The 27,279-nt window shown below is 32.0% G+C and overlaps 1 protein-coding gene across 1 annotated transcript in view; it reads right to left on the bottom strand.

Moving 5' to 3' along the window:
• Positions 1 to 27,279, bottom strand: part of LOC143202576 (uncharacterized) — a 102,739-nt gene that overhangs the window by 31,152 nt on the left and 44,308 nt on the right. The window contains exons 2-3 of the mRNA XM_076414187.1: positions 6,941 to 7,117; positions 3,415 to 3,582 (exon numbers count right to left, since the gene is read on the bottom strand). Of these exons, the coding sequence (XP_076270302.1) occupies positions 3,415 to 3,582; positions 6,941 to 7,117 (345 nt within the window). The remainder of the gene's footprint in view (positions 1 to 3,414; positions 3,583 to 6,940; positions 7,118 to 27,279) is intronic.

The raw sequence follows: 27,279 nt of genomic DNA, 5'->3' as shown, positions 1-27,279 counted from the left end.
TTTGTTATGAAAAGCTTATTCTAGAAAAATGATACAAAAAGCTTAATTACAGCTTTAACATAAATGCGATAATGTTTTTAGCATTAAATAATGTATTCCAAGTTTAGTTCTGGATGGGAAAAATTTGGTGGTGAGTGGATGGGGCCTAATAAACTTGATAAAGCAGAAAACAAAGACTAAAGAAAAACAATTTAAAGCGCAAAACAAAGCAATTTAAGTAAAATAAACAGAGTAGCCAACAATTAAAAAATGTTAATCTGCTAATTTAGATTAAAAACGAGGCACCAAAATTGGTGTAATATATTAAGATAGAGAGGGCCATAAAAAGTAAAAGCGAAAAATTGAAAATAAGAAACATTCTATTCTTTGTTAAGAAATATGGAAAACTAGCGAATTTGCAAGAAATAGAGAGAGGAACAAAAATAATATACTTGATAATATTTGGAGTAGAGGAATATTATATGGAAAATAGAGAATGGCTAAATAAAATATTGGAAAATATAAAATAAATAAGGGTAGACATAAAGAACAAAATAAACATGGTAAATAGAATGGGAACACCACAAGAAAAACTGATAGACCGGACATTTTAATACTGATTACAAAATAATAGAAATATTAAAGGAAAAAATGGAATTATGTAATTAGAGAACTCAGAAATTTGTTAAAAGTACATCTAAATGAATAATTAAAGGAAGAAAAAGTAGAGAGGGAAATTGAGAAAAAGGGTGGAGAAGGTGCGGAAGCACAAAGAGAAGATAAGGGGAGGAAACAAAATAATGGCAATACAAATGAGTAGGACATAAAAAAACAAGAGACGGTTCCGGTTCCACTGATATTAAAAAATCGTATCGTTGTTATTAAATATATTATTTTAAAACAATATCTGTGCATAAAACAAAGGACAAAAAATATTAATAGTAATGATTTTTGCGACAAAACCAAGAAATGATATTAGAATGAACTCAAGCAACAAGAAAATCTTTGTTCTTTGATTTATGAACGATAACGACATGCGAGAAAAAAAAATGACATGCCGGCTTGGTTGGCGAAGTGGTCGAAACGACAGGACGGTTCTTTTACTGTTGAGATAGCCGCGAGTTCGACTCCTGCTGGGGCAAGGGACACGGTCATCAATTTATGTTTGTGATTATTGCAAAGGCAAAAGTGCAAAATCACAAAACAAGGAAAATGCACCTAGTCACGTCAGTAACCATGTGTTCTGGGATAAGTTGGTCTTTTTTCAATCGGTAGGATTAATAGCGAGGACTGTGGTTCGGAGCCTATGTCAAGCAGTAGGTTCAGTCCAAATAAACCCTAATTGATATGAAAGAGACTTTAAGATATAAAAAAGAATGACATCAGTATGGAGGAAAGAAACTGAAAATACAAACAGAATAAGCAAGTTGAGTTTAAGATCAATAATGGATGGTGCAAAATAAAAGAACTAACATACAAAAAGGACAGAAAGACATGAAAAATAACAATAATAGACGAAAATGTATCCAAAATCGAATAAGAATAAGACACAGAGTGGTTTACTAAACATAATCTAGAGAGCTTGTTTAGAAGCCCCTTCACACCCCTTCGTGGGGTATTTAAACTAGTCATTCATTCAATAAAGAATGAATATATGAAAATAGAAATTATCTGACTGCCTTGTTATAATTACCATATTCTTATACGGTTATACCGTGTCGCTGAATATATTAGTTCAAAAGAATAATCACAAAGTAATACAATTATAATTAAATCACCTGCTTTTTTAACACATAATTGTGGTTATCATTTATCTTCTTCTCAGATAGGTTGAAATAAAAATATTCCGGATCATTTCCTGTGTTTTTTTTCTCTCTAAATCCACTGCGCATCTATTACGAATTGAATGGCGCGATATAATTGTGAGAAGCATCCTTGGTGAATGGCGTCTCGTGGGATATTTCGTTTCAATAATTAGGAATTACCATAAACACGACTTTGGATGTTAATTTCGGTGTCGTTGGCCATAACGTTTGATGGAATAATATAAAGATCGTGACGGAATCTGTGGATTTGTTTCATCGTTTATATAATTTTTTGCAAGGCAATTCTATCTTAATATGTTGTTTCTATAATCAAAACAAGCGTTTATTGCCCACTGGGCAAATTCTAGAACTTACCTACTTTATCATTATAGCGAGAGAAAGAACTTATACTTTTTTCACGGAATAAATATGTATCTAAACCATAGAAAAATTATACTTATTATATACTTACGGAATCTTAAATTGGTGACTTTGTGAGTATGTTTGTATATGCCTCAGAAAATATTTGGTCTGAAATTTAACCGGAGTTCTTTGGTGACATCAGTTTTTTTGTATTTTTTTCTTTATAATTTTGAAATATTTCGTAGTACTTATTAATTTTAGTTGTTTACGATTAGCTTTTACTAAGAAATTCTTGCTTGTTAGAAACTTATTATAATATAATATAAAATATACATAATATAAGTTTTCTTGTGGTTTTGTTTGTGTTATTTTTGCAGCAGTTACGGAAAAAATAATTTTTAAGTTATAAAACTAATATGTTCCATTCTAGGGTGTGAAGGTTGTAGTAGGATGCATAGTTTTTCAAAGGATCCTTCTACAAAACAGAAATGGCTTTTAAAAGTCATTAATGACGAACTAAAAATAATTCATTGCATTTCAGACTGGAAGATTATAGACCCACATTTTGAAGACCATTGCTTATAAAAGTGCAATTCTTAAGTGCAAATTAATGACTAAGTTTTTCATTAACGTCTATGTACATTGAATTGAAATACACAGTATGTGTTTATTCAGATCTTTTAGTAAATAGAAAGGAAAATATGGCACCAAGCTTCATTTCGGAACCACCAGAAGTTCTTGCCACTTTAAAATCTTCAAATAAAATTAGAGGTAAGCACGAAAATAATTAATTTTAAAATAAAGTCATTTGTGAAATTGAAACGAAAGATTTAACGTGTGTTTCTTTATAGATTATTATTATATAAACTATATGAATCTGCATTTTAAACTTCGGGCTGATAAGGAGCATGTAGTATAACACCAAAGAGATTGTTGAATTGTTTTTTTACGGGTGTAAACTTATTTCTTACTAGCAGTTGTTAATTCTTAATTAGTTGTTGCTTGTTTTGGTGGATTAAAGGACTCAATAGAACATCAAAGAGCTAAAATAAAAAATCTGTAATGTAAAATCAGAAACTTTGATTTTATGCTTTATATTGTTATTATTATGTATATATTTCTATAAATACATTTATTAAATTAAAATGTGTTTTTTAAGTATATCGCTAACTCGCTGAGGCACATAATTTAATCAGGACTTTTTATATGGAATATCACTATGTATTATGTCTCACTATTCTAATGATTTGAAGTTAATTTGACTTACATCCTTTTGTAGGTATCACGATGAGGTTCTGATTTCTGTCGCTGCTTTGCGCTCTGTTTTCCCTTTCTTTCTCAATCTTTTCCTTCATTGGCCTGATTTCGAAGGAATATGTGGTAGCCATTCGTAATCCTTTGATGTCAGTTGAATATTGTTTAACAACTTCGTCACCTGTAAAATAATTGTATATTCTATTACATAAAAAGCAAAGCTAATGAATTACATGACAAGATTTTATGAAGTTTACATTGTTCTATAGATTCGGTCAAAACTCGGTTTTGCATAAAAATTGGATTTAAGGTACTTGTACTTGTTTGTTATCTATTTTAGCCTTTTATGTAATAATCTCAATTTTAAATGATTAGTAGCAAACATTAATATTAAACAGTAGCGTTATTTGAATAATTCGCAAAGTACGAGAAAGAAGAGGATGATCTTACTATAAACTGAAGATTTAGTTGATGTTAGATTAGATATCTCTATTTCATTATTAAAATTCGTCATCATCATAATTTTAAAGAAGTATCCAGTTTCTAATTTCGTGTTATAATTGGGGTTTCAATAAGTTTTGAGATCATTTAGAGATATATATGATTTTTGTCGTCAAATTTTTGATTGGATATCTGACATTAAGTCACTGAGAGATATTTAGCTCAAGCATCGTAATCATTGGCATTAATTAATAGCTGTTGCTTGGGTGAAGTGTCCACTTCTTAACCAATGTGCTGCTCTTTGGTGCCGCAGGACTTCAAACATTCCTCACTAAACCTCGCTGCAGTTAGCGATCGACCGCTGCTGTTCTGGTCACCGATAATGTTAGTCTCCTCTTTTTCAGATCCTTTTATGATTTTGATCTATAAACGGCCGTTTCGCTATAAAGGTCTGTGAGGAATTCGTCAGCTTTCATTCAAAAATTAAATATATCTAAATTAATTTCATTACTTCATTTAATCTTGGAAAGAAACATGTAGAATTTTCATTGAATATGGTATTTTAAGGACCTCATGCTTACAGATGTTAGCCTAATAGTGTGACTATAAAGTGTCCAAGTCTTCGAACCATACAGAAGGACTAATAAAATAAGCGTTCGAAGGAGGTGTATTTTAGTCTGTGGCGACCGCCACGACCCTTTAGGCCACCACCAATTCACCATCAACAACTACAAAGGTTGGCAACGCCGGTGGATTGGTACCATGCATGTTTCAGGGTATAAAAGACCATCACATCGACGTCTCGCTCTCTTTTCTTATCACCGTCCCCCTGTAACAGTACCACTTCCACAGCGCTACCGTACTTCCTCTACTTAACCTAATATCCTGTCAATTCTCCCATCGACCACATGTATCAATCGTAAGTTAAAATAAACAACTTTGATTCAACCAGTGTTTTTAGTTCCCGTGCAAATTCCTTCCAAAAATAGTAGTGAGTGTTCTGACAAATAATCGCAGCGGCAGCCACACATTTCGACCGACTGACCGACCCGACGAACATTCCTACAAGTCTTGTCCACACCTGCCATCCTTGTGTGAGAAGCAAAAGGAACATAGTTTGGCTAATTCGGCATATTTAGCAGTGGATACTATGTTCTTACTGTATGTGTATATTGTGTTTTACCGATTCCAAGTACCTAAACTACTGCTTTTGCTTTCACTAGATCCCATTGATAATTATATTAGGCGATCCATCAGTTGTGAATACTTTTGTATTGTCTGTGTACTGCGAATATATATGTAAAATTCTAGAAGCCTCAACATTTGTGTTTGTACATAGGGTTATCATCAACACAAATCATATTGGTCAAAGTATTTGTAGCGTCATAGTGAACGCCAAGTCTTTTTTTAAAAACATTTTGCTAAGTTGCATCTACTAAAATGTTGAAAAGTAGTGGAGAAGCGACATCTCTTTGGCGACTAAGGGGTCGGATCTCAATTGATTTTGACAAATTATTTCGTAATCGTACACAACTAATAGAATCAAATGTAAGATGAGTGAAGAAGTTTAATAATTATAGGGGAATATATTCAGTTTTAGGCTGTTCAAAATTAATTAAAAATTGCTAAATTAGTAAAATAATAGTATTATTGTAATTATTGTAACCTTTTCTCATTTTTCATCTCTCGAAGTTATCAAAAATGTTGGTGTTAAAATAGGGTAAAGCATACATTATGAAATCCAAATTATTTTATTCTTAATCAAGGATAATTATTATAGTATTATAGTAACAATGATTTTACACATATTTTTATCAATATTGTTCCTGATATACCGTTTATATACATCAAGATCTATGTTTAGTCTAGTTATGTCGAAATTTATATTCCAACAGAATTGCTTTTATATTTTGAGCTGCTCCAGAGATATTTTATGAGGTACTAAATTAAATTTTTACTTTTTTAATTTTAATAAAAAATTTTACGTTTCAATTTGATACTACCTTGTTATCTGTAAAACCGAAATAACATTTTTAAATTTCTCAACTTGGTGTTAACTTTATAAATTTCAGTTCAATAAGCTCTGTGCTCGATGAGAAACAGCCGCCTTAGGATCTTTTTTTTGAGTAATAATAGATGTATTCTGTGCCGTTTCAAGCTCAAATGGTAAATACTGTTGAAGAATAATATTGGCCCAATAATGTTGATCGTGTAAGTGAGGCTTTCGAATGTATTTAATTAATCGAAAAATAGAAGTTGTAGCGACCATTACAGCTTTTTAGGTTACCATGCAAACTCCTTCCACAAAGTAGTGGTGAGTGTTTGAACAAATAAAGTCAATATACACACATCAAACGAACATTCCTACAAACTGAAACTTAAAAGCGCCATCTTTTACCTAAAACGGAACTTATCGAGTAATATATTAAATGCTTCTTTTAAGAGGAAGCCTTAAGAGTTTTTAGGCAGTGGGTAATATTTTGCAAACCAACAAAACAATAAAATCGACCCATCTCTAAAGCGGATGGTGTTTGGCGATGAAAAGAGAATCACTTATGGCAATATCAAGTGAAAAATGTGGTTCAAGCGCTGGAAAACTGTGACCTTGTCACAGGATTGACGGGCAGAATGGTTTTATTGTACGTTTGGTGGTCATGTAATGTTCCTTTACGGTTAAACTTTAAATTCGAACTTATACTGTGGAACTATTGTACCGTTTGAAGGAAAGAATTGCCCAGAAGAATCCAATTTTGACCGCTAGGACAGTAGTTGTTTTTTATCTAATTAATGCCAGACCACACATTAAAATGCGACTCACTAAAAGTTTCGAGAGCTTGACTGGGAGTCTTTTATACACCTTATTGTTCAAACCTGACAGAAAGTGTTAATCACCTGTTCATGTTGTTGCTGTTTCAGTTTTTTGATAATAGAGGAAAGGGCTTATACGAGAGAGGCATAATGGAATTATCCTCAAAATGGCAATGATTTATAGAAAAAAGTGGCGCATATTTGATCCACATCGACTCATCAGGTATCTTAAATTAATCCTTCAATTTTATTCAAAAATATATATTTTATTATTACACTTTTTTACTTACCATCGACAAAATTTTTCTCGTCTAAATTATTATCGACCTCTTGGACGCGACATCTTTGGGCGCCCCAACTTTGCAGCTCACAATAACGCACGCTGTAACCATTTTTTGGAGCATCGGTACTCTCCCAATGAAGCCTCACCTGTCGATAGTCCGGCTCGCCTACGAAGTTTTTGACGTCTGAAACAATATAACCATTTAGTTAAATCACTCAATAAAGATGATAGAAAAATTATATTTACAAGGGGATGCTAAGGGGATGGGTCCTTGGGACCGTGTTTATTTGTGCTTGAGGGACACTAGAGGGCTGGAGGCATAAAAGGTAGTGCAATTAACAGATTTTCTTTCTTTTGTTCTGTGGTTTGGTCTGAACTGGATCGACTTTAATCGCACATCTTTGATGGAATTATTTTTTATTTTGTTTATAATTTAGAGATATTTTGTAGCTTTCATTAATGTTGGTTGTTTACGATTGATTCTGTAGTTTTTACTTAGAATTATTGCTTGTTACTCTAAAATATACTGACAAGCGTTTTTGTAGGAAGTAGGTTTTTTTGAAACTAACACCATGGTATATCACTCAATTTTTTTTGCAGCAGTTACGGCAAAATTTATATGTTTAATAGTGAAAAGAAAACAAAGCTGTTCCGTTCTAGGGTGTGCAGGTTACAATAGGATTCATAATTTTCTGAAGGATCCTGCTCTAAGCCAAAAATGGCATTAGTTCCTTCTGAACAATCACAAACATACATTTAAACTCTATTATCTTGCTTAATACATAATTACAAATATAAGTAATGACAAAACCCAGATGTTAAAGAGCATTGATTAATAAAAATTAATTTTATTATGGTCTTTATTATATAGAGAACAAACCTGGAAAACATGGCGCCGAAACCTCTATGGGAATCACCGAAGGTTTTTTTCCTCTTAGTGAAGTTAGGGGATAATTGAATTGTTTTTCCAAAGAAATAAATTGTGAGATTTTAATTGAAATGAAATAATTATCGTTATTGTTACCAGTAAATGGCGACATTTTTAAATACAATCAATTGTGTAGACCATCCTGAACAGGGTACTGTTATACGAAAAATAATAATTAGGCTTTGCTTATGTTGGTGAATGAAAAGAATCAATAGAATTTTGAAGGACAAAAATGAAATAATAGTGTTAATGAATAACATATAATAGTGAAATAAATAATAGTTTTAAATCATATAATTTCAAGAAATATATAGTAAAAAATAATGTTCTCCTTCAAATATTTTTATTGTGGCGCGGTAAATTTTTCTTTCATATTTGTATGGAAATTGCAGTATAAAAAGAAATAACATTAAACTGTTGGTATAAAATAAAAATTGTTGTAATAATTTTTCGCAAACAAATACTTGTATAATTATATTAAATGTTGCCAAATGTTTACTGAAGAAGATATGATTTACATAATATTTCCAGTTTAATGTACCAGTACCATGTTTCCAGTACAATGATATTATTGGCCTATTGAAAAATGTTCTATATTTGTTTATTGAATTAACAGGAACCAAGCTGATGATAAAGAAAAAAGATAGGTTGGCGTTGGATTGGTAATCGTTCGGCAGTTACTCGAAATATTCCTTGGTGTAGTTAAGTGGAATTTGGACAAAAGTATCGCAGGTGAAGCAGATGAAGGTCACAAAAAGTTGCACTGAAGGTGTTCAAAGACCAGCTAGAAACTATCAACTATCGACCTATCATTGTGGTCTTTCATTTAGGATGCAGGTGTTACGTTATACAACTATTACTGCACTGCCTACGGACTGCGCTGTTATCTGAGGGGCATCTATTTTGAATGGTGTTACGAGTGAGATATCTAAAAATAGACGCCGAGGTGATATTTACCTGTTTTTACCCTCAGTGTCGCTTTGTATCGCCGTTTAACCAGTCGCCTATTATTTCATTGAAATAAAATAGTTTTTTTTAAGTGAATTAACAGTTTTTCAGTGTTTAAAATCGATCACCTCTTATGTCCAACTATTGTATGATACAGATGATGAAATGATCTAAAAATGCCATCGATGACATTTGAGGCCGACGGAAATGAGCTTGCCTTGCCATATTTACAAATATTAATACAAGTTCGTTCCTCTCGTCCAATCTGTTTACAGAAATCCTAGTTGAAAAATCGGTTGGTGCTTTGTTAAAGCCCAGATATATATTTTTTTCTGGATCAAGGCCAATTAACCAAACGAAAAAATACCTAGGTTCGTCTAGAACGTGCCGAACTTACGCAAATGGAGAACGGTATATATATCAATGATGTTTTTTTCGATTTTTAATGGTTTATTCGAAAATATATTTATTGATTTGTGGATGTAGATTAATGGTTATACATTTTAAACACCTGGGTTTTCTGTTATATACGTAGTCGTTATACAGCTTTTTATATTATGTTATTTTAGAATTTTATTCCCTGTTTTAAGTAGCTATTTGCTTAAAGGTATATTACTGAAAGAACACCACTGTGTAGAACCCGTTTACGAATTAGTAACAAATTGCTTTAGCTAAAATGAAAAAATATCATTGCGGTTCGCTTTTAATTTTTTGAAACGAAACGGGATTTTGTTTTGAAGCTTGCTGATCATCAATAACAACTAGATATTGATTCAGATTTTATTTTTATTACTTAATTATTATTATTAATTATTACAATGTTACTAGTCGTTTCCGACTAACTTACAATTTGTTTTTATGACAACTTAAATCGATGTATATAACTAGGAGGACCCATCGGCCCTATCTCAGTCTCTGGCGAAATAATGTTTATATATGTCACTGCTGTAGTTTTTTTATATCCACCTCACTACACAACACTCCACAAGATCACGTTGATGATTTCTTGACTGACTGTGGATATCTGAAGGTCTCGATGTAGGTAATCAGTTTTATAGTATTTGGGTGCGCCCAAAATACCTCTCAGGAATTTGTTCTGATAAATTTATATTTTATTTATGTTACTCATTGCAGAACATCCCCATAATTGAACTCCGTATGTCCATATAGGTTTCAGTATTTGCTTATATAATATCAATTTATTATGTACAAATAATTGTGATTTTCTTCCAATTAGCCAGTACATTTTCCTATATTTCAATTCCAGTTCCTTTCTGTTCTTCTTTATATGTTCCTTCCAGCGAAGTTTTGCATCTAGATTCATTCCGAGATATTTAGCGTTGTTGCTATATGGAATGATAATATTATTTAATGTTATTGTTGCTTGTACGCTCTGTTAGTAGGTGAACTGCACGTGCACATATTTACTTTCATTATATTGATTCAGATAATTTCAGCATTTTATATTATATTCATATTATATTCTCTATCATATTTATCATATTTTTATTTTAATATTCATATTTGCTATGTACCTATACTAGTTTTGGTTTGATTTTTTGTTTATTCTTCTACTCCAATGTATTTATATTTATTTCTGAGTTTGTATTTTTAGTCATAATTATATTTGTTATTACGTGCTTACATTTTTTATAACAATTTTTCCTATAAGTTAATTCTTTTATTTTTGTATGCTATACTGTTTGTATATTTATAAATATTCTAATTAAATCATATACACTTGTCTATCAAAACAACAAAATTGTTTCTGAATATCATAAAATTTCTTATAGGACAAACGTGACAAGCTTAAATGATAATTTAAGATAGAATGGTCCTACTGCTGTGACAAATGATGCTTAGAACCCTGCCTAAACACGTATGTACTTTATATTTGCGATTGTCTGTAAAAAAATAGCCAGATCAACCATAGTTAGCAAAAATGGACGCTTAAATATGACAGAAAAATCTTCTGAATGAATTTTAGGAAAGAATATTCATACATTTGTAAAAGTAGATTATTTTGAAAAACAAGTAGTTAATAAAAGATTGCCTGAATTTTTTAATAGAGAGACTGTTTTGAGACTGATCTATTCTTTCCAACGATTCTTCGGGTTATCCGTATTTTTCTTCTAGATCGACTTCCTTTTGACCCCTCTCACTGCCTTTTATTGGTGATCATCATAAAACTCTGGGAAATATTCTTTGTATTTCACTGGAATTGTTTCAAACAGAACTCACTGAAGTATTGCAGTTTTTAATCCACTGTAATAAAACGTAGAAAACCTATCCTCAAAAATTTAAACACAACAGCTGTTAGATATATTATTATGTTAGAGATATATTATTATGTTAGAATATTTTAGAAGCTATAATTTGGAACAAGTAGCTGACGATTTTTGACAATTCTGGCTTACGACACTATGGGTCTTTACACGATACATGTTTAAAACCATCATACTGATAGTTAACTTCCATGCTGGTTTCAATGGCATTTTCCTTGTCAAATAATGTCTAATCAACAGACGAAATTATGTCTTATTCGTTGTTTGCGTAAAAGTTATTAGAGCAGTCCACTGTAACTTCTATATTAATGCTAGGAAATACATAAAAATATGAAGAAGTGGAATTGCCACATCAATGTCAAAACCTTATTAGATCAGATAGTTAACAGGTCAATTGAAAAGTCCCCGGCCTAACACATAGATGGCGCTGCTCGAATTAACTCCATATGTTTTTTAGTTAACCCTAACCCACAAAAGATACGTGTATAAATTTGACAGCAGTCGGATCATTAGTTTGTCAATAATAGCATTTTGAGTGAAGCAACTTTTGTTATTGTGAAAAAAGTGGATAAAAAGAAATTTCGCGTGTTGACAACGTTTGTGGAAAAATACAGTTGACGCAAAAACTTGGCTTGATGCCAAGTTTTCGGATACTGTTCCAGGAAAATCAATAATCAAGGGTTGGTATGCTAAGTTTAGACGTGGTGAAATGAGCACCGAAGGCAGTGAACGCAGTGGACGACCAAAAGAGGTTACCCACGATAACATTTTAAAAATCCACAAAATGATCTTGATTGGCCGTAAATTGAACGAGAATGAAATAGCAGACACTCTAAAAATATTAACTGAACGTGTACATCATATCATTCACGAATATTTGGGTATGAGAAAGCTCTTTGCAAAGTGGGTGCCGCGCGAGCTCACTTTTGACCAAAAACAACGAGTTGACGAGTGAATCGGCAGTCATTCGAGTGGATTGCACACGATGAACCTGCTCCAAAGCGCAGGAAAACGCAACAGTCGGCTGGCAAGGTCATGGCGTCTGTATTTCGGGATGCGCATGGAATAATATTCATTGACTACCTTGAAAAAGGAAGGACCATCAACAGCGACTATTACACAGCGTTAATGGACCGTTTAAAGGACGAAATCGCCGAAAAACAGTCGCATTTGAAGAAAAAGAAAGTGCTGCTTCATCAAAACAATGCACCGTGTCACAAGTCAGTGAAAACGATGGTAAAAATCCATGAATTGGGGTTCGAATTCCTTCCTCATCCACCATATTCTCAAGATCTGGTCGCTAGCGACTGTTTCCTGTTCTCAGATCTCAAAAGAATACTCTCTGGGAAGAAATTTTCGTCGAATGAAAAAGTGATCGACGAAACTGAGGATTATTTTGAAGCAAAGGACAAATCCTACTACAAAAGTAGTCAAATGGAAAAGTTAGAGGGTCGCTATAACCATTGTATCACGCTTGAAGGGAATTATGTTGAATAAAAAAAATAATTTTGCCAAAAAAATGTGTTTGCTATGGTAGGCCTGAGAATTTTCAATTGACCTTTTATTAATGTGTTTTATTCCATCCCACCATATCTTCTCAGTTTTTAGGACATCATAAAACATTACAGACATTAAAAGATTATCAGTACTATACAATAAATTCAATAATTTTATTAAAACACAATAATATCCGCTATAAGACTCAGTGCAGCGTTATAAGAACCAGTATAAAACAAATTCAATTAATAAACGGTTTTATTGCAAAGCAAAGCAATCTACGATAACAAAAATACGAAACACCGTATATAATTTTATGGTATTAACATATAATCAGATCCAGAACGAGATTGCTACTTAGTTGTACGCTTACTGCCATTCAATTAATCATTCCTCTTCTTGATGGTTTCCTTTGTCGTATTCTTATTGGCAATCGTTATGGGAGTGACGTTATTAGCGTATAATTGTCTGCGGTTTTAATGAGATGAAGATGTCCGACGATGAGTGTTGTTATTTTTGATGTTAGCCGTCCATATCGGCTTGGTTAATAGATTTCATAGTTTTAAAATAATTCGTCCAGGCTTTTGGCGCGTTAAAAAAGTTAGAATTCTCTTACTCAGATTCATTTATACTTAGAACTCTTAGAACAATCTTAATTTATACATTAATTTGTTACTATTTGTTCTGTTATACTTGCATCACACACATAAGACAAGTTTGGCATAAATATATTGGTATTTATCAAATTAAAAATAAATTAGACTATTTAAGCTAAAATAACATTTATACCCGACATAAATTCGTGTGGTTTGAGTCCAAATAGACTTTAGAGCAAGTTGGGAGTATCTTTCGACTAACTAGTACAGTTGTTTGATTTTGAGTCTAAACTGAACTACTTTTTGTCTAACGTGATGTTACATTGATAATTACAGTGAAGTATTTTAAATATTTATCTAAAATTCAGCACTAAAATTCCACAGAGAATTTCTGATTTGTTTTATAAAGGGTTTTATTAACGGTGTTATATTTAGTTTTGGCCATTATTTAGAGACAAATTTGGCAGTTTAGTATCTCTAAATTTTCATCTAAAAACGGAAAAAGATACAGAAATAGCAGCAAAATATATAACAAAATCTATACAAGGGGCCGCATGGTAAGCAACACGTAATAGCGCGACATATTAAAAGTTTAATTGTATTTCATCTATAATTAAACGAAAAATTGCCGAAAAGAGAAAACTGCGAAAAACTTCAACAAGGCCACAAAAGAGCTGAAAGAGCTAATAAATAAGGAACAAAATCAAGGAATTCAAAACTATTTAGAAAACTTAACGCCAGCTGATACAACGGAATAATCTCTTTGAAAAGTACCAAAAAAAAAAAAAATAAAAAACCTCAACAACATAATTCATCCATTAAAATTGACAACAATACCTGGGCTAGGAATGATAAAGGTAAAAAGTTTTCTCTAAATATTTAAAGACAGTATTTAATACGTACCCGTCTGAAATATCCGCAACAGTAATAACAAAAATATAAACAAAATAAAAATAAAATAACATAGTTGACTTTTTTAACACTCCGTTTCAAATGGATCTGCCACATGAGAAATTTACTGTTAAACTAGTAAAACAAACAATACATAAAGAAGTCAATTCTAAAAAAGCTCCTGGTTGTGACCTAATAACGGGAAGAATCTTAAAAGAACTGTCAGGAAAGTGTATCAAATTAATAACATTCATATTTAATATCACGCATCACGTTAGACAAAAAGCAAAAGACATTAGAACCAAAATACTATACTGGTTAGTCGGAAGATACTCTCAACTTGATCTAAAATCAAAGAGGTTGATCTATAATACAATTATAAAGCCAATTTAGACCTATGGAGTGCATATAAGGGGTTGCATTAAAAATTCAAATCAATTAGCCATAAAGTGCTGTCAAAACAAGGTTCTTCGATTGATTACCAATGCCTATAGCTACCCAACCAACGAAGAACTGCACGATGACCTGGAAATTAAATGGATTTGCGAAGTTATCCAAGATTTTGTCTTGAAACACGAAAGAAGATTACTAAATCATACCAATGTGGAAGCAATACAACTGCTGGACAGCGCTTAGGAGATCAGGATATTGAAGCGAACCAAACCATACGAACTTATATAAAGTATATACCTTTACTGTAAACTAACTTATTATAATTTTATAATTGAGGAATACATATTGATGTATTTTCTCGCACTCGTCTTGTTTGTGAATTAATCCAAGTACCAATGAAATATAGTAATAAATTAATTTATAATTAGGATTGTACTAAGCGTATCTAATAAAGATGTTGTAAAAAAAATCAATTAATATTATCAATTGGTATTATTTGACTATGCGTTGATGGTTGCATTTTCATCGGATAAGAACAATGAGAACGACCCCAACTAGTTCTAAAATGAATTCTGTGCTAGGTCTTGATTTAACAAATAGAGTGTATGTTTTCGGTGTGTTTCCCATGAATTAAATTATAATAAATAGATTCTAAAGACATGTTTTAATACTGGAGGATTAGACAGAATTGGTCAGGTGCTTAAGAGATTAGAGTAATTTAAAGTGTAACATTTCTTTGATCATTCATTCTTGTACGCATACAGTGTAAAATATTATATGCCCTAATTTTTTAACAAATATACTGTTCAATCAATATATGCTAGTTAAATTCAATATTAAATACTTAAGTTATTACTTAAAGACAGGCTTAAAAGTCCACCATCAAAATTTCAGAAACCATAACTAAAATTGCAACCGCTTATTTTTATTCTTATCCACAGACGCTCAGACAACACTTTCAGATATTTGTTTAGGATGCAGACAAGATTTTCCCATTATTTAGTATTTATTAACTATCTAAAGTAGGACATGTAATTCTTGTTCCGACGTTTTAACTGGATTTTAAATATTATTTAGATGTAAAGTTAGTAATAAATTTACAAAATATTAAAATTCTAGTTTAAAATAATTTTCAGATAAAGTTGTTTGTATTGAGCTACTTTAATTAGGTTTATAAATATAGAGATGGTCAATTCATTTTGACGTATGTACAATAGATGGGTGTTTTTCTGTAATTATATTCGTGCCATTTTACTGAAGTGTAAACAGCATATATTTTGCAGGCTCCAAATAATTCGAATTATGTACAATATATGTAGTATATGCGAAATGTTTGAAAAAATACTTTAATTTTCATATCAAGAAAAGTGACGCTAAAAGTTAAAATACATTTCCATGAAATTTGATCAGTGATATTTATTAAGTAGCTCCTAGGTTCGATGGTTTTGATATTTCTCTACATAAAATACATCATCTTTATTTATTATATAACCATGGACGCATCAAAACTGAATTTTTGACATTCGTTACATTTGATGTTTGATTTGAATAAGTATCCTGTAAATAATCCCATCAAATACTTTTAGATACTCATAATAGTAAAACTGCTCCGTCATTTTTAAATTATTGGGTTTTCTCCGATTTTAAAGCGATGATATTAGTGACAAAGAATGGACTAGAGGACCAGTTAAGTTTACAGAAATGAACTGCCAGATTTATTGGACCAAGTCTTAGCTCAAATTCCTTAAAAACTTGCAGACAGCTTAGCAGTTGATGAATCAACTGTTTTCACATTGTCAATTGTGTCAATGTCACATTGGAATAATAAATCTTGCTCTGTATATAGTAGGATCATGTGAGGCTGCTAAAACTGCATTAAGCCGTTATTGCAGATGTGTATTGATGCCAATTGAATGCACTGAATAACATATTGTTGCAAAAAACCAGCAACAGTAACATGAGGCAGCCATTCTCTTGCATGGTTTGCTCTGAGACTTGCATGAAAATATCGATATTTTTGGCCGATATGTCCATATATCGATATTTTTTAGCCGATATTTTTCAAAATAAATTAAATATATTTTTCAATAAACCTTCAGAATTGGTACTTAATTTTAAATATTTTATTAATTTTTGTACTTAATTTTAAATATCGATGACAAATATCACTACTTTTTAAAATATTTATAAAAATATATATTTTTCGACTAATATTTAACTTTTTTTTTCTCCGATATATCGATATTTTTTAAAAAATATCGAAAACGATATATCGAGATTTTTTAAAATATCGATATATCGAAATATGGATATTTTTCGGAGGCCAAGAGCCCTAGTTTACCTATAAATTTTAAGAGTTGTGAAGAATATAGTTCTATGGCACTTAGAACACCTGTCAGATTAACGCCTTCTGATTACCATATCACCGATACATGGTTTCGAAATGCCGAGGAAGTTTTAAAATGGCTAAATTAACATGTTTTAGTCGAAACTATATCACCATGTTGGCAGAAAGGTGAAAAATTGTGTAGAAATTGATCGAAAATATTTCGATTAAAATATATTGAACCAATGTTTCTCAATAAATGCCCTTTTGAAATGAAGAAACAATTAGTACTCATGCAAGCGCCTAATGTTTAGGCGCCAGTATTGGTTTATTTATTGTATTCTTGATCAATTACACATTAAAGAGAGCAAATCTTGAAAAACAAGAATGCGAAAAAAGAATGTTTCTCATAAAAATTCTCAAAACTGATTAACAGTAAAGTTTACAGTAAATTAGAATAACATTTAAATCTATTTAAGATTGTAATCGACACGAGAATTACTAAAACTTGCTTCTTTTTCGAAAAACTAAATAAATACTGGACCGACAGTCTACGTCAGTATAATGACGTAATTCAGGTAAGGCGCCTGTCTAGTTCAGTTGGCCGTGTTCCTTTTACCGAAATTGAAACAGGTAAACTACTTTGCGCGCAACGGCAGATTATTATAACGGTACCCGTATAAGAAACCCATTCTGACATGAGGAAAAGACAAAATAAACAAAAAATACGTAGCCGCCTTTTAGAAACTGAATTGAAATCGTGCACTTGCAAACTTGAGTCAATGGACGTCGAAAACTGGTCGATTTTATCAGAAATTTGTGCGTCTGAGTTACCAGAGGTATAAAGGCAAGGACAAGAACAATTGACATTTATTTTCCTTGCTTCTACTCTTTGATTTTGTTCGATTTTTTGTAGGACAACTTACGTTATATTTGTTTTTTTTTTCTATTTTTGTGTATAATTTTTATGAAATTTGTTTTTATAACGTCATTTTTTGGTAGAGATACTTTCTTTAAAAGCAAAAATATAAAGGTTGTTTTTCAGGATACCAAAGTTCAGAGTGAATTTTTTTAAAGTATACAATGATAAACTAAAGGGAATCTCTTATGAGTTCATACATCAAGCTTCCGAATAGGAAGATTTGTTCTTTATATTTCAGACCAGATGATTATAGATCCAAATAGGAAAGAGCATTACTTAACTATTCTAGATTCTATTCCTATTTGTAACTTAAATAGTAATAAGTCTTTCTTTAAAGTCTACATTGATGATTTAATTTAAATACATAATATGTGTATATTCCTATCCTTATCTATCGAAAAGGGAAATGGGTTTCAATATTAGAATCAGCAGTTGTTCAGTTTACAATAGAACCTCCAAAAAAAAATTAGAAATAAGTACAAATATAATGTTTTATTAAAGGATGCAAACTGTGGTATGCGTTTTGCCACAGATTCTTTCAAAACAGATGAATTTGTTTCTTCAATTTTATGCCTATAGCAACCAGACAGTACAACATCAAAAATTCTAAGAACTAAATAATATGTGGTAATATAGTAAACAAGAATGTGTATCTTTTTATTATTGTATTATCGTTATTAAGTTGTAATATCCAAATGTTATATAACAGTATCAGGAATCAATTTTAATTCATCTATGTCTCCATTTTTTATGTTTTACTTTATTTGTTATAAAACTTATGTATAACACACAATTTAACTAAATCTCTCAATCATGTCTTATGTCAGAAAATTCCAGTATTTTAAAATATAATTAATTGCCTAGAAAATATTGACGATTTAATAAGAAAAATAACAGTTGATTGTTGTTTGCTTTGGTGAATAAGAATAAGAAGTCAATAGTATTTAAAAGAACAATTTTACATGTATCTTCATATTAAATTTAAAAATTGAAAATTTTTGATTCATGTTGAACGAAAGGGATATGATTTACATTCAATATTCCAATTTAAAATTAAAATAAAATGGTTTAGGTTCATGAAACTTCATATCATAATTGTTAAACATAACAATATTTCCTTCAAATGTTAACTAATATTTAAATGATATATTTTATTGAAATTCTTTTTTTTTCATTTCCTGTTATAATTATTCCCGCTTGGCATCCTGTCTAGTGAATCAGATACACAAAACTACAACAACTTTATACATCGAAGATCGCATTCTATGACGGTCAATAATGTGTTTTAATTGTTACTTTGAGTCGATTTGGTACCATAGCGTAAAGCTGACGATAGTCGATACTGTTCAGAGCATGGGTCTTTATGAAAATGAACGGAAATTTATGTTGATGAATGTCTATAGTTAAGAGTGTAAAACCTGAGTAGGTAGCAGCAACTAACCAGGCTAGGTAAGGCCGGATAATGAACCATTGTTCTTAAAAAGACTAGTAAGGTTAATTAGGTATATATTTTAAATAATGCTGTGTTCAAGATAATAATACAATTAGGGAAAAAATCATTCAAAATATATAATGAAAGTTATCACATTACTTGAAAAAGAACTTCCTTGGGGAAAGTTTGACTGCCTTGTGCTTAAGCCTAAATTTAGCCGTAGATACTAAAGATGTATAAGATACTACTAATAGTATTTTTGTAGTAGTAGTAGTTAATTTGTTTTTTGTAGTGTTATTTTAATGTTATGAGACTTATTTATTGTAATAAATATTTTACCCAACATTCATAATTCTAGATATATATTTTCTAACCAAGATTTATTTGAAGAAATCTCTTGTCGAGGACCATTACGTCTTTGCATGAATTTATAGTGATGTTCTACCATATTCTAGCACTCGAATTTGAAACAATTGATACAATGGTGATTTATTAAGTGTTTGTATGTATTCTGATATTTTTGTCTCTTTATTGAGAAAAATTAGTGTATATAATTAATCAATATATTTTCAGTCACTCTGCAAACCATATAGATGACTATTATTTTTGTCTTCGCCAATAAAACAAGGACTATCAATTAAAAAGTGATAAATAAAATACCTGAATCTTTTTCTGTGGGCTATTCGACCTATTTAATATTAATATAGTTCATTTGTTCATTATTTACTTCAAATACATGTGATGGGAGTACTAAATGAACATAACGTGAATGGAGAAGAATTCAACAAGCTTTCAACATTCTCTGGCCTTGATTTTTGAAAAAAAGGCGATCATCCGCGTAGATATGTTAATAAGGAAGGCAAAACTTCTAAGATCAATATTACGACAATATAATGTCAATATCAGTATGGCCACAATGTTAATGAGAGTTGTCCCCTTTTTTGAGAATAAAAACAAAAACTAGAGCTAATACACTTTGCTTTTGCCTACTCGTTATTTTTCAACATAAAATTATTAATAATTTACTTACGAAGTCAAGGAAAAATTTGATTTTTTGTTAGGTAATGTAAATAAGACTTGCTTGGTGGACTAGCTACGTGCGTGGTGACCATTAACCATTAAATCATTAATAACTATTGCGTAGTTGACCAAAACTTGCATCGTATTTTGGTTAAAAATATTGCCGGAACTTTATCACAGCGTCATATGCTAGATACAATTAATTATCTAAACTATCCGGCGACCCACCAAAAAAACACAATTTTTTTTATCAAAATTGGCCCAGCGGTTTAGGAGGAGTCCCTAATTATTAGTTTGGGACATGACACATTTTGAGTGAAGCAACTTTTATTATTGTGAAAAAAATGGATAAAAAGGAATTTCGCGTGTTGATAAAATATTGCTTTTTGAAGGGAAAAATACAGTTGAATCAAAAACTTGGCTTGATGCCGAGTTTCCGGATACCGCCCCAGGAAAATCAACCATCAAGGATTGGTATTCTAAGTTTAGACGTGGTGAAATGAGCACCGAAGACGGTGGACGTCCAAAAAAGATTGTTGCCGAAGAAAACATAAAAAAAAATTCACAAAATGATTTCAAATGAGCGTACATTGAAATTGAATGCAATAGCAGGGTGAACTGTATCAACTGAACGCGTACATCATATCATTCACGAATATTTGGGTATGAGAAAGCTCTGTGACCAAATACAACGACGAGTTGTTGATTCGGAGCAGTGTTTGAAGATGACCGAGCGTAATTAACCCGAGTTTTTGGGTCGATATGTGATAATGGATGAAACATGGCTCCATTATTTCACTCCGAAGTCCAATCGATAGTCACCCGAGTACACTGCGCACGATGAACCCGCTTCAAAGTGGTAAAACGCAACAGTCGGCTGGCTAGGTTATGGCGTCTGTATTTTGGGATGCGCATGGAATAATTTTCATTGACTACCTTGAAAAGGGAAGGACCATCAGCCAATAGCGACTATTACATAACGTTATTGGACCGCGTTAAGGACGAAATCGCCGAAAAACGGCCGCATTTGAAGAACCAAGACCAAGACAATGCACCGTGTCACAAGTCAGTGAAAACGATGACAAAAATCTATGAATTGGGCTTCAAATTACTTCCTCATCTACCGTATTCTCCAAATCTGGTCCCCAGCGACTATTTCCTGTTCTCAGATCTCAAAAGAATGCTCGCTGGGAAGAAATTTTCGTCGATTGAAGAGGCGATTGAGGCCTATTTTGAAGCAAAGGACAAATCGTACTACAAAAATGACATTGAAAAGTTGAAGGGTCGCTATAATCAGTGTAATACCCTTGAAGGGAATTATGTTGAATAAAAAAATAATTTTGCCAAAAAAATGTGTTTTACTATGGTAGGCCGGGGACTTTTCAGTTAACCTGTTATATGTTTTTTAATGGTGAAAAAATGGCGTTTGAAAGTTTAGTTACATAAAAAAATTAGAAATCAACGTTATTATTTCTATATTTTCTGTATATATTGCGGTAATTTTAGTATAACGATTAAAAATTTTAACACAATACAATATAACACAACCTAAATTATTCCTTCAGAATTATGGAATATATTAGCTATGAATGTAACTTATTTATAGATTCGAAACAAAAGACTGTAATTGATTGGAGTTTGTTTTTAATAACAAATTGGTATTGGTACTAGACATGTTTTTCGAAAATTAATAACGAAAATTCAAGGTAGCATAAATAACATAATTATGAAATATTTCGCTTTGTACTTTATATCTACTGACCTGTTTTCGAAAATGCAAATTTAAATTGAATGTCAAAACGGCGAAAAGTAATATATTTATCGATTTTGTCAACTCAGTTTTTATGTTCTATGCTCACTCAAAATAGAACGAATTCTAATAGAAGTGAAGAAAAAAGAAGAAAAAAAAAACAACAAAAAAGATAGTGATTGGGTTCCTTTTAATAACGATGTTGAAACTACATCTACAAGTATTTTTAAAGTATTGTTGTTTGGTTTATTAGAGGATATAACTTCCGAATACTTATGAGAAAAAAATTCAGTTGTCGGTCGTGGTTGACTTGATGGTCATTTAAAGGAAAACCATTAAACAATTTAACCCACATTCTTAACTCAAATTTGCGGCGTCTTCTCATTTATTTGTGGCTTTATTTCAAGGATATGTCGATGATTATTTTACTTACTGATTAAGAGCAGCGTCGAATTAGCCCATATACAAATTAAGCAATAGCTAGAAGGGAAACAGAACCAGAAAAAAATTCTAGCAAAAGGTAGGACTGTTAGACTAAAAATCTACGTATCTTAAATAGACCAGAGAGCTGACGTTCGGAGTCATTACCCCGCTATGTAATTTTGTAGCGTAGATTGCTTAGGGCATTAAGTAGTCTTAATCCGCTACTGATTAAGAGCTATACCGAGAAACAATAAGGCCATAAGCGGCCATTTTGCTTCAAATTGTAACAGCTGTGAACCAATTCATTCGAGACCTTTAGGTAATATGCTGCTGATTTGAAATTCTTCGTTTTGCGTAAATTTGAACTATGTCATTTAATGTAGCTCTTCACACGGGACAAATATCTGTATAATTCTTACATAATATAGTAGGGTGAGTAATATTTGAAGTTGAACTAACATATTCGAATGTATTTTTCATAATACCGTCATTATGAATGTTTCTTGGAATTAACACTATAATAAATAAGCAATTAATAAATAATGTCAACCCAGTATTTTTGAGTTCAAGCCAGTTAGTGTCCAGTAATTAACTAAGAATTGTAAACATTCATAAGAAAATACCTATTTTTATATCCAGAATCTCAACTAGAATCTGACTCTGTCTAGAATATTACGGTTCTTAAACATATCAGGTGGCCCAATAAGACTACCATAGAGGTATCATACCAAGAAGTTGTGATATCTCCGTCTGGTTCAGAAATCATTGTCAAAGTTTGAGAACATCTCTAAGTATTCCAAATGCGATGTTAAAGGTAATTCTGCGTCTTTTTCTCTAATATTAAAAATTAAGTTATTTGATTAAAATACGTAATTACCATACATACAATACAATTAAAATGAAATTGAAGAAGATTCAGGTTACAATTGTTTGGATAACTGTGATTGAATACTCTGTCTCTTGTAAGTAGGTAATATAAAGCTTTCTTTTCTGCTTTTGGTGAAGATGCTGACATGAAAAAACGCTATTCAAGAATGTTCTTTTTTAACTATTACCAAGGTGTTTAATCCACGAGTAAAGGCTTGTTAAGTAATATATAGTGAGTGAGCATGTTCTTGGTAATAATTTTCGTCGGTTCCGGGTCTTCAGACTTCTTTACAACTCTGGGGCGCGCTTATCGGCACATTATTTCTCTAACACATTAGTGATCATATAGCTCTACGCATTTTTTCTCATTCTACGCTTTTCAAATTCAATTTTTTGTAATTGAAAGTAAAAAGCAACGCCTCGCCCCTATGGCGTCTGTTGGTGTTAAAACAAGTCATGTTTTCTCACTTGGCGGTAGTGTACGACGCAGTCTGTCGCTAAAATAATGATGAGGAAGTGTGGACAAATGTTGCTATTTGACATCAAGTTCGCCATCGCTATTTTGAGCCACATTTTCCGCTGTTGTCATCTTTCGTAAAACTCTATATAAAATAAAGTATATTATTATTACTACTACTATTGTAGCGACCTTGAGGCATGTCGAATTTTACATCATGGAATAACTGTCTACAAAATACCCAGAAGTATAATCCCAGATATTGAATACGGGCGGGGTGCCAGCAGCGCCAACTAGAACCCGATAACGAATAGCTGGCAACCCCGAGACGTTTATCTGGGATGTTATTGAAGGGTATTTCCAATGATTTCAGTACTCGTCTATCGTTTGGTTTAGACGTGCCACCATCGACTGCTCAAGCCTCGTCAACAGGTAACACGGCTGCCATCCGTTTTGTTTTTCCACATCTTTATATTACTTCAATAAATAACGGTCACATAATGTAAACACCACTGTTTCATTTCATTTTACCTCCATTCACCGAGCCACACAATTTACCCTAAAGTGGTGACCCCGACGTGATCTTTCGCAAAATTGGGTTTGGACTCGTGAACCACGTTGGTACGTGCAACATGGTGTATTTTACGTGACCGTTATATTTTTTGTTTCAACATTTTCAATATTTTTAATTCGATTCGTTTTCGATTTTACCATTATTCCTTCAACATTACATTCATTCGAACACTTGTTCCTCATTAAATTTTATTTTAGTGCTGGAACAATGGAAATTAAATTTCATTTCATTATTTCCAATTTATTTTTTTTTAAATTTTTTGTCCAAATTTTATTTCTTTCACAATCTTTTGAGCTCTTAGAGATTTCTACATCACAGTTTAATCATCAGCGTCTCGGCTAAACATTTCTTTCGGCGTTATGTTTAAATAATAATGTCTTCCTTCGCTCGCCGTCTCCGTCATAGTGCCAGAAATTTTGATTTGAAAGACTTTGGGCAGCTTTGGTCAGATACCGTCGTTATTTATTTTTTTCTGAATTACAGTAACGTATGTGACTGCGGATTAGTCATAGAGCAACTCCAGAAGCTAGGTACCGATTACAGTCACCGGAGACTCGTCATGTCTTCGCCGAGGTACCAGAATTGCTAACGTCTCGTCGTTGAAGAAAATAAGCCACCACGTCGTCGAACAATCGATCCTCCCACAGCGTCGATTACGGGAGCCTTGTCCGAAAAATAGCTTGTTTTCAACGTCGTCGATAGACCACATTCAAGTGCCAAAGCGACGATGAAGCAACGGTATCTGTAGGACCGGAATATATCAACAGCTGTACCAGAGCGCAACCGTACCAACCACAACCGTTTCGATTTATCATATTTTTCAAATCCCTTTTCATGCAGCACATTTTGTTAGGTATAATTGTATGTAAAATTCTGGCAAAAAATAACGGTCACATAATGTAAACACCACTGTTTCCTTTCGTTTTACCTCCATTCACCGAGCCACACAATTTACCCTAAGCTATCTTTAATTAGTACCATTATTTAAACAATTTCTGAGTTTATTTTGCAACATTGCACAATATAAAAATTCAATTCGTAACAAAAAGAACCAACCAGGATGAAAACAACCAGAACTCGGCGTAAAGAATATTGGACCACGGACATCGAGATGGTAACGATAATGACAGCGATGATATAACCGCAGATGCCGTCATGCAGTGCAAATTCACAGAATATAATGGCGGCCGCGATCCAAACCAATTAAAATAATGTGTATTTATGTAAATAAAAAAAACTGGCGAATATCATTATTGTTACTGTTCAATATAAAGAGTCCATTTTTGTTTGGCATCCTAAACAGGAACCAAACGTGATTGGTTTCAAAAAACCCGTTCTGTAATTGATCCTTTTTTAGGGGTATTTATAACAGCGTTCTGCTTTTGGTGAAAACATCACGCAAGGTCGATTAATTGCGTAATTATTTACGGGCTTGTCGGCAACGTATGGTACGTCCAACATCAAAGCGTTAAACAAAAATTGACGCTGAATAGGTACGTTTAAAAACGATAAGATCTGATTCTGGTTGAATTTCTTAAAGCGTTTGCATTAACTTACGCGGAGTGAGATTTAATTTCTCCATTTCTTAATGTTGTTTTTTCGTCTTTGCTAAAACTTGTTTTAATTTAAGTTTGTATAGATGTATTCTTAATTCAGTGATAAAAATAATTTTATTATATTATTATTGAAATTGTTTATTAACACGTTAATTGAAAATTCCCCAGTCTGACACATAGATGGCCTTACTAGAATTAAATCCATATGTTTTTTAGTTAGCCCTAACCCTCAAAAGATGTGTGCATAAATTTGACGGATTATTAGTTTGTGAATTATAGCATTTTGAGTGAAGCAACTTTTGTTATTGTGAAATAAATGGATAAAAAGGAATTTCGCGTGTTGATAAAATATTGCTTTTTGAAGGGAAAAAATACAGTTGAAGCAAAAACTTGGCTTGATGCCGAGTTTCCGGACGCTGCCGCAGGAAAATCAAACATCAAATATTGGTATCCTAAGTTTAGACTCACTACGTTCAAATGAGCACCGAAGACGGTGAACGCAGTGGACGCCCAAAAGAGGTTGAAACTGAGGCCTATTTTGAAGCAAAGGACAAATCGTACTATAAAAATGGTATCGAAACGTTGGAGGGTCGTTATTATCAGTATATCACCCTTGAAGGGAATTATGTTGAATAAAAAAAACTAATTTTGCCAATAAAATGTGTTTTACTATGGTGGGCCAGGAACTTTTCAATTGACCTGTTATATTAGGTTAATATATTCTGATTGGCGATATATATTGATTAAAATACGGAGCAAAAATGCAAACAATTTTTAAACAACCAGAATTATCTGGTTTTGACATCTTTCTATATAAAATAAGAGTTTTTCATTGAAGTTTAGTGAAGTGATAGAGTGATTAGTGTGTTACTGAAGTTACTCCTGCAGATGATTGACGTATTGTTGAAAGACTAGCAATAGCGAGTAACAGACACAAAGTTATCTTCTTGCATGGCAACGCTCCAACACATGATACAAGAATTGTGTCAGAGATCTATTGTTTTTGCATCAATACGTTATTAAATTGGTACAATTGACGACGGTAGACATTTGCAGTTTGCAAACATTTTCATTCGGTTTTAGCAACTCGTAATTGACCATATGCCTAGCACTACTTTAAGGTCATTAATTTTCCATTTTAGTGTGAATGTGGATGACTCTTCTGGACTAACCCATAACTTTTTGCATAAGGGACTATTGATTTTATATTATGGATACGTCACATAACATTTTTGATTTATTTTTGTTCATTTGGATCTTTCTACGTTCTTAAAAATGTTTCATAGGCTTCAGCAGAAAACTTCTTCAAATCAAATCACAAAAGTAATGAATCTCGAAAATGCAATTTTTGAACGTTCCATGATCATCGCCTGTAACATATATATATATATATATATATATATATATATATATATATATATATACTTGCTAATTTGTCATATATGGTTTTGAATATTTAATGAAATTCAGAAAAATATAAT

The sequence above is a fragment of the Rhynchophorus ferrugineus genome, unplaced genomic scaffold, assembly GCF_030347505.1.
Source record: "Rhynchophorus ferrugineus isolate W39M unplaced genomic scaffold, kcgeb_rfMv2 rfM9, whole genome shotgun sequence".
Taxonomy (NCBI): domain Eukaryota; kingdom Metazoa; phylum Arthropoda; class Insecta; order Coleoptera; family Curculionidae; genus Rhynchophorus; species Rhynchophorus ferrugineus.
Note: the sequence above shows the minus strand (reverse complement) of the source record. Positions and strands in the feature narration are given on the sequence as shown.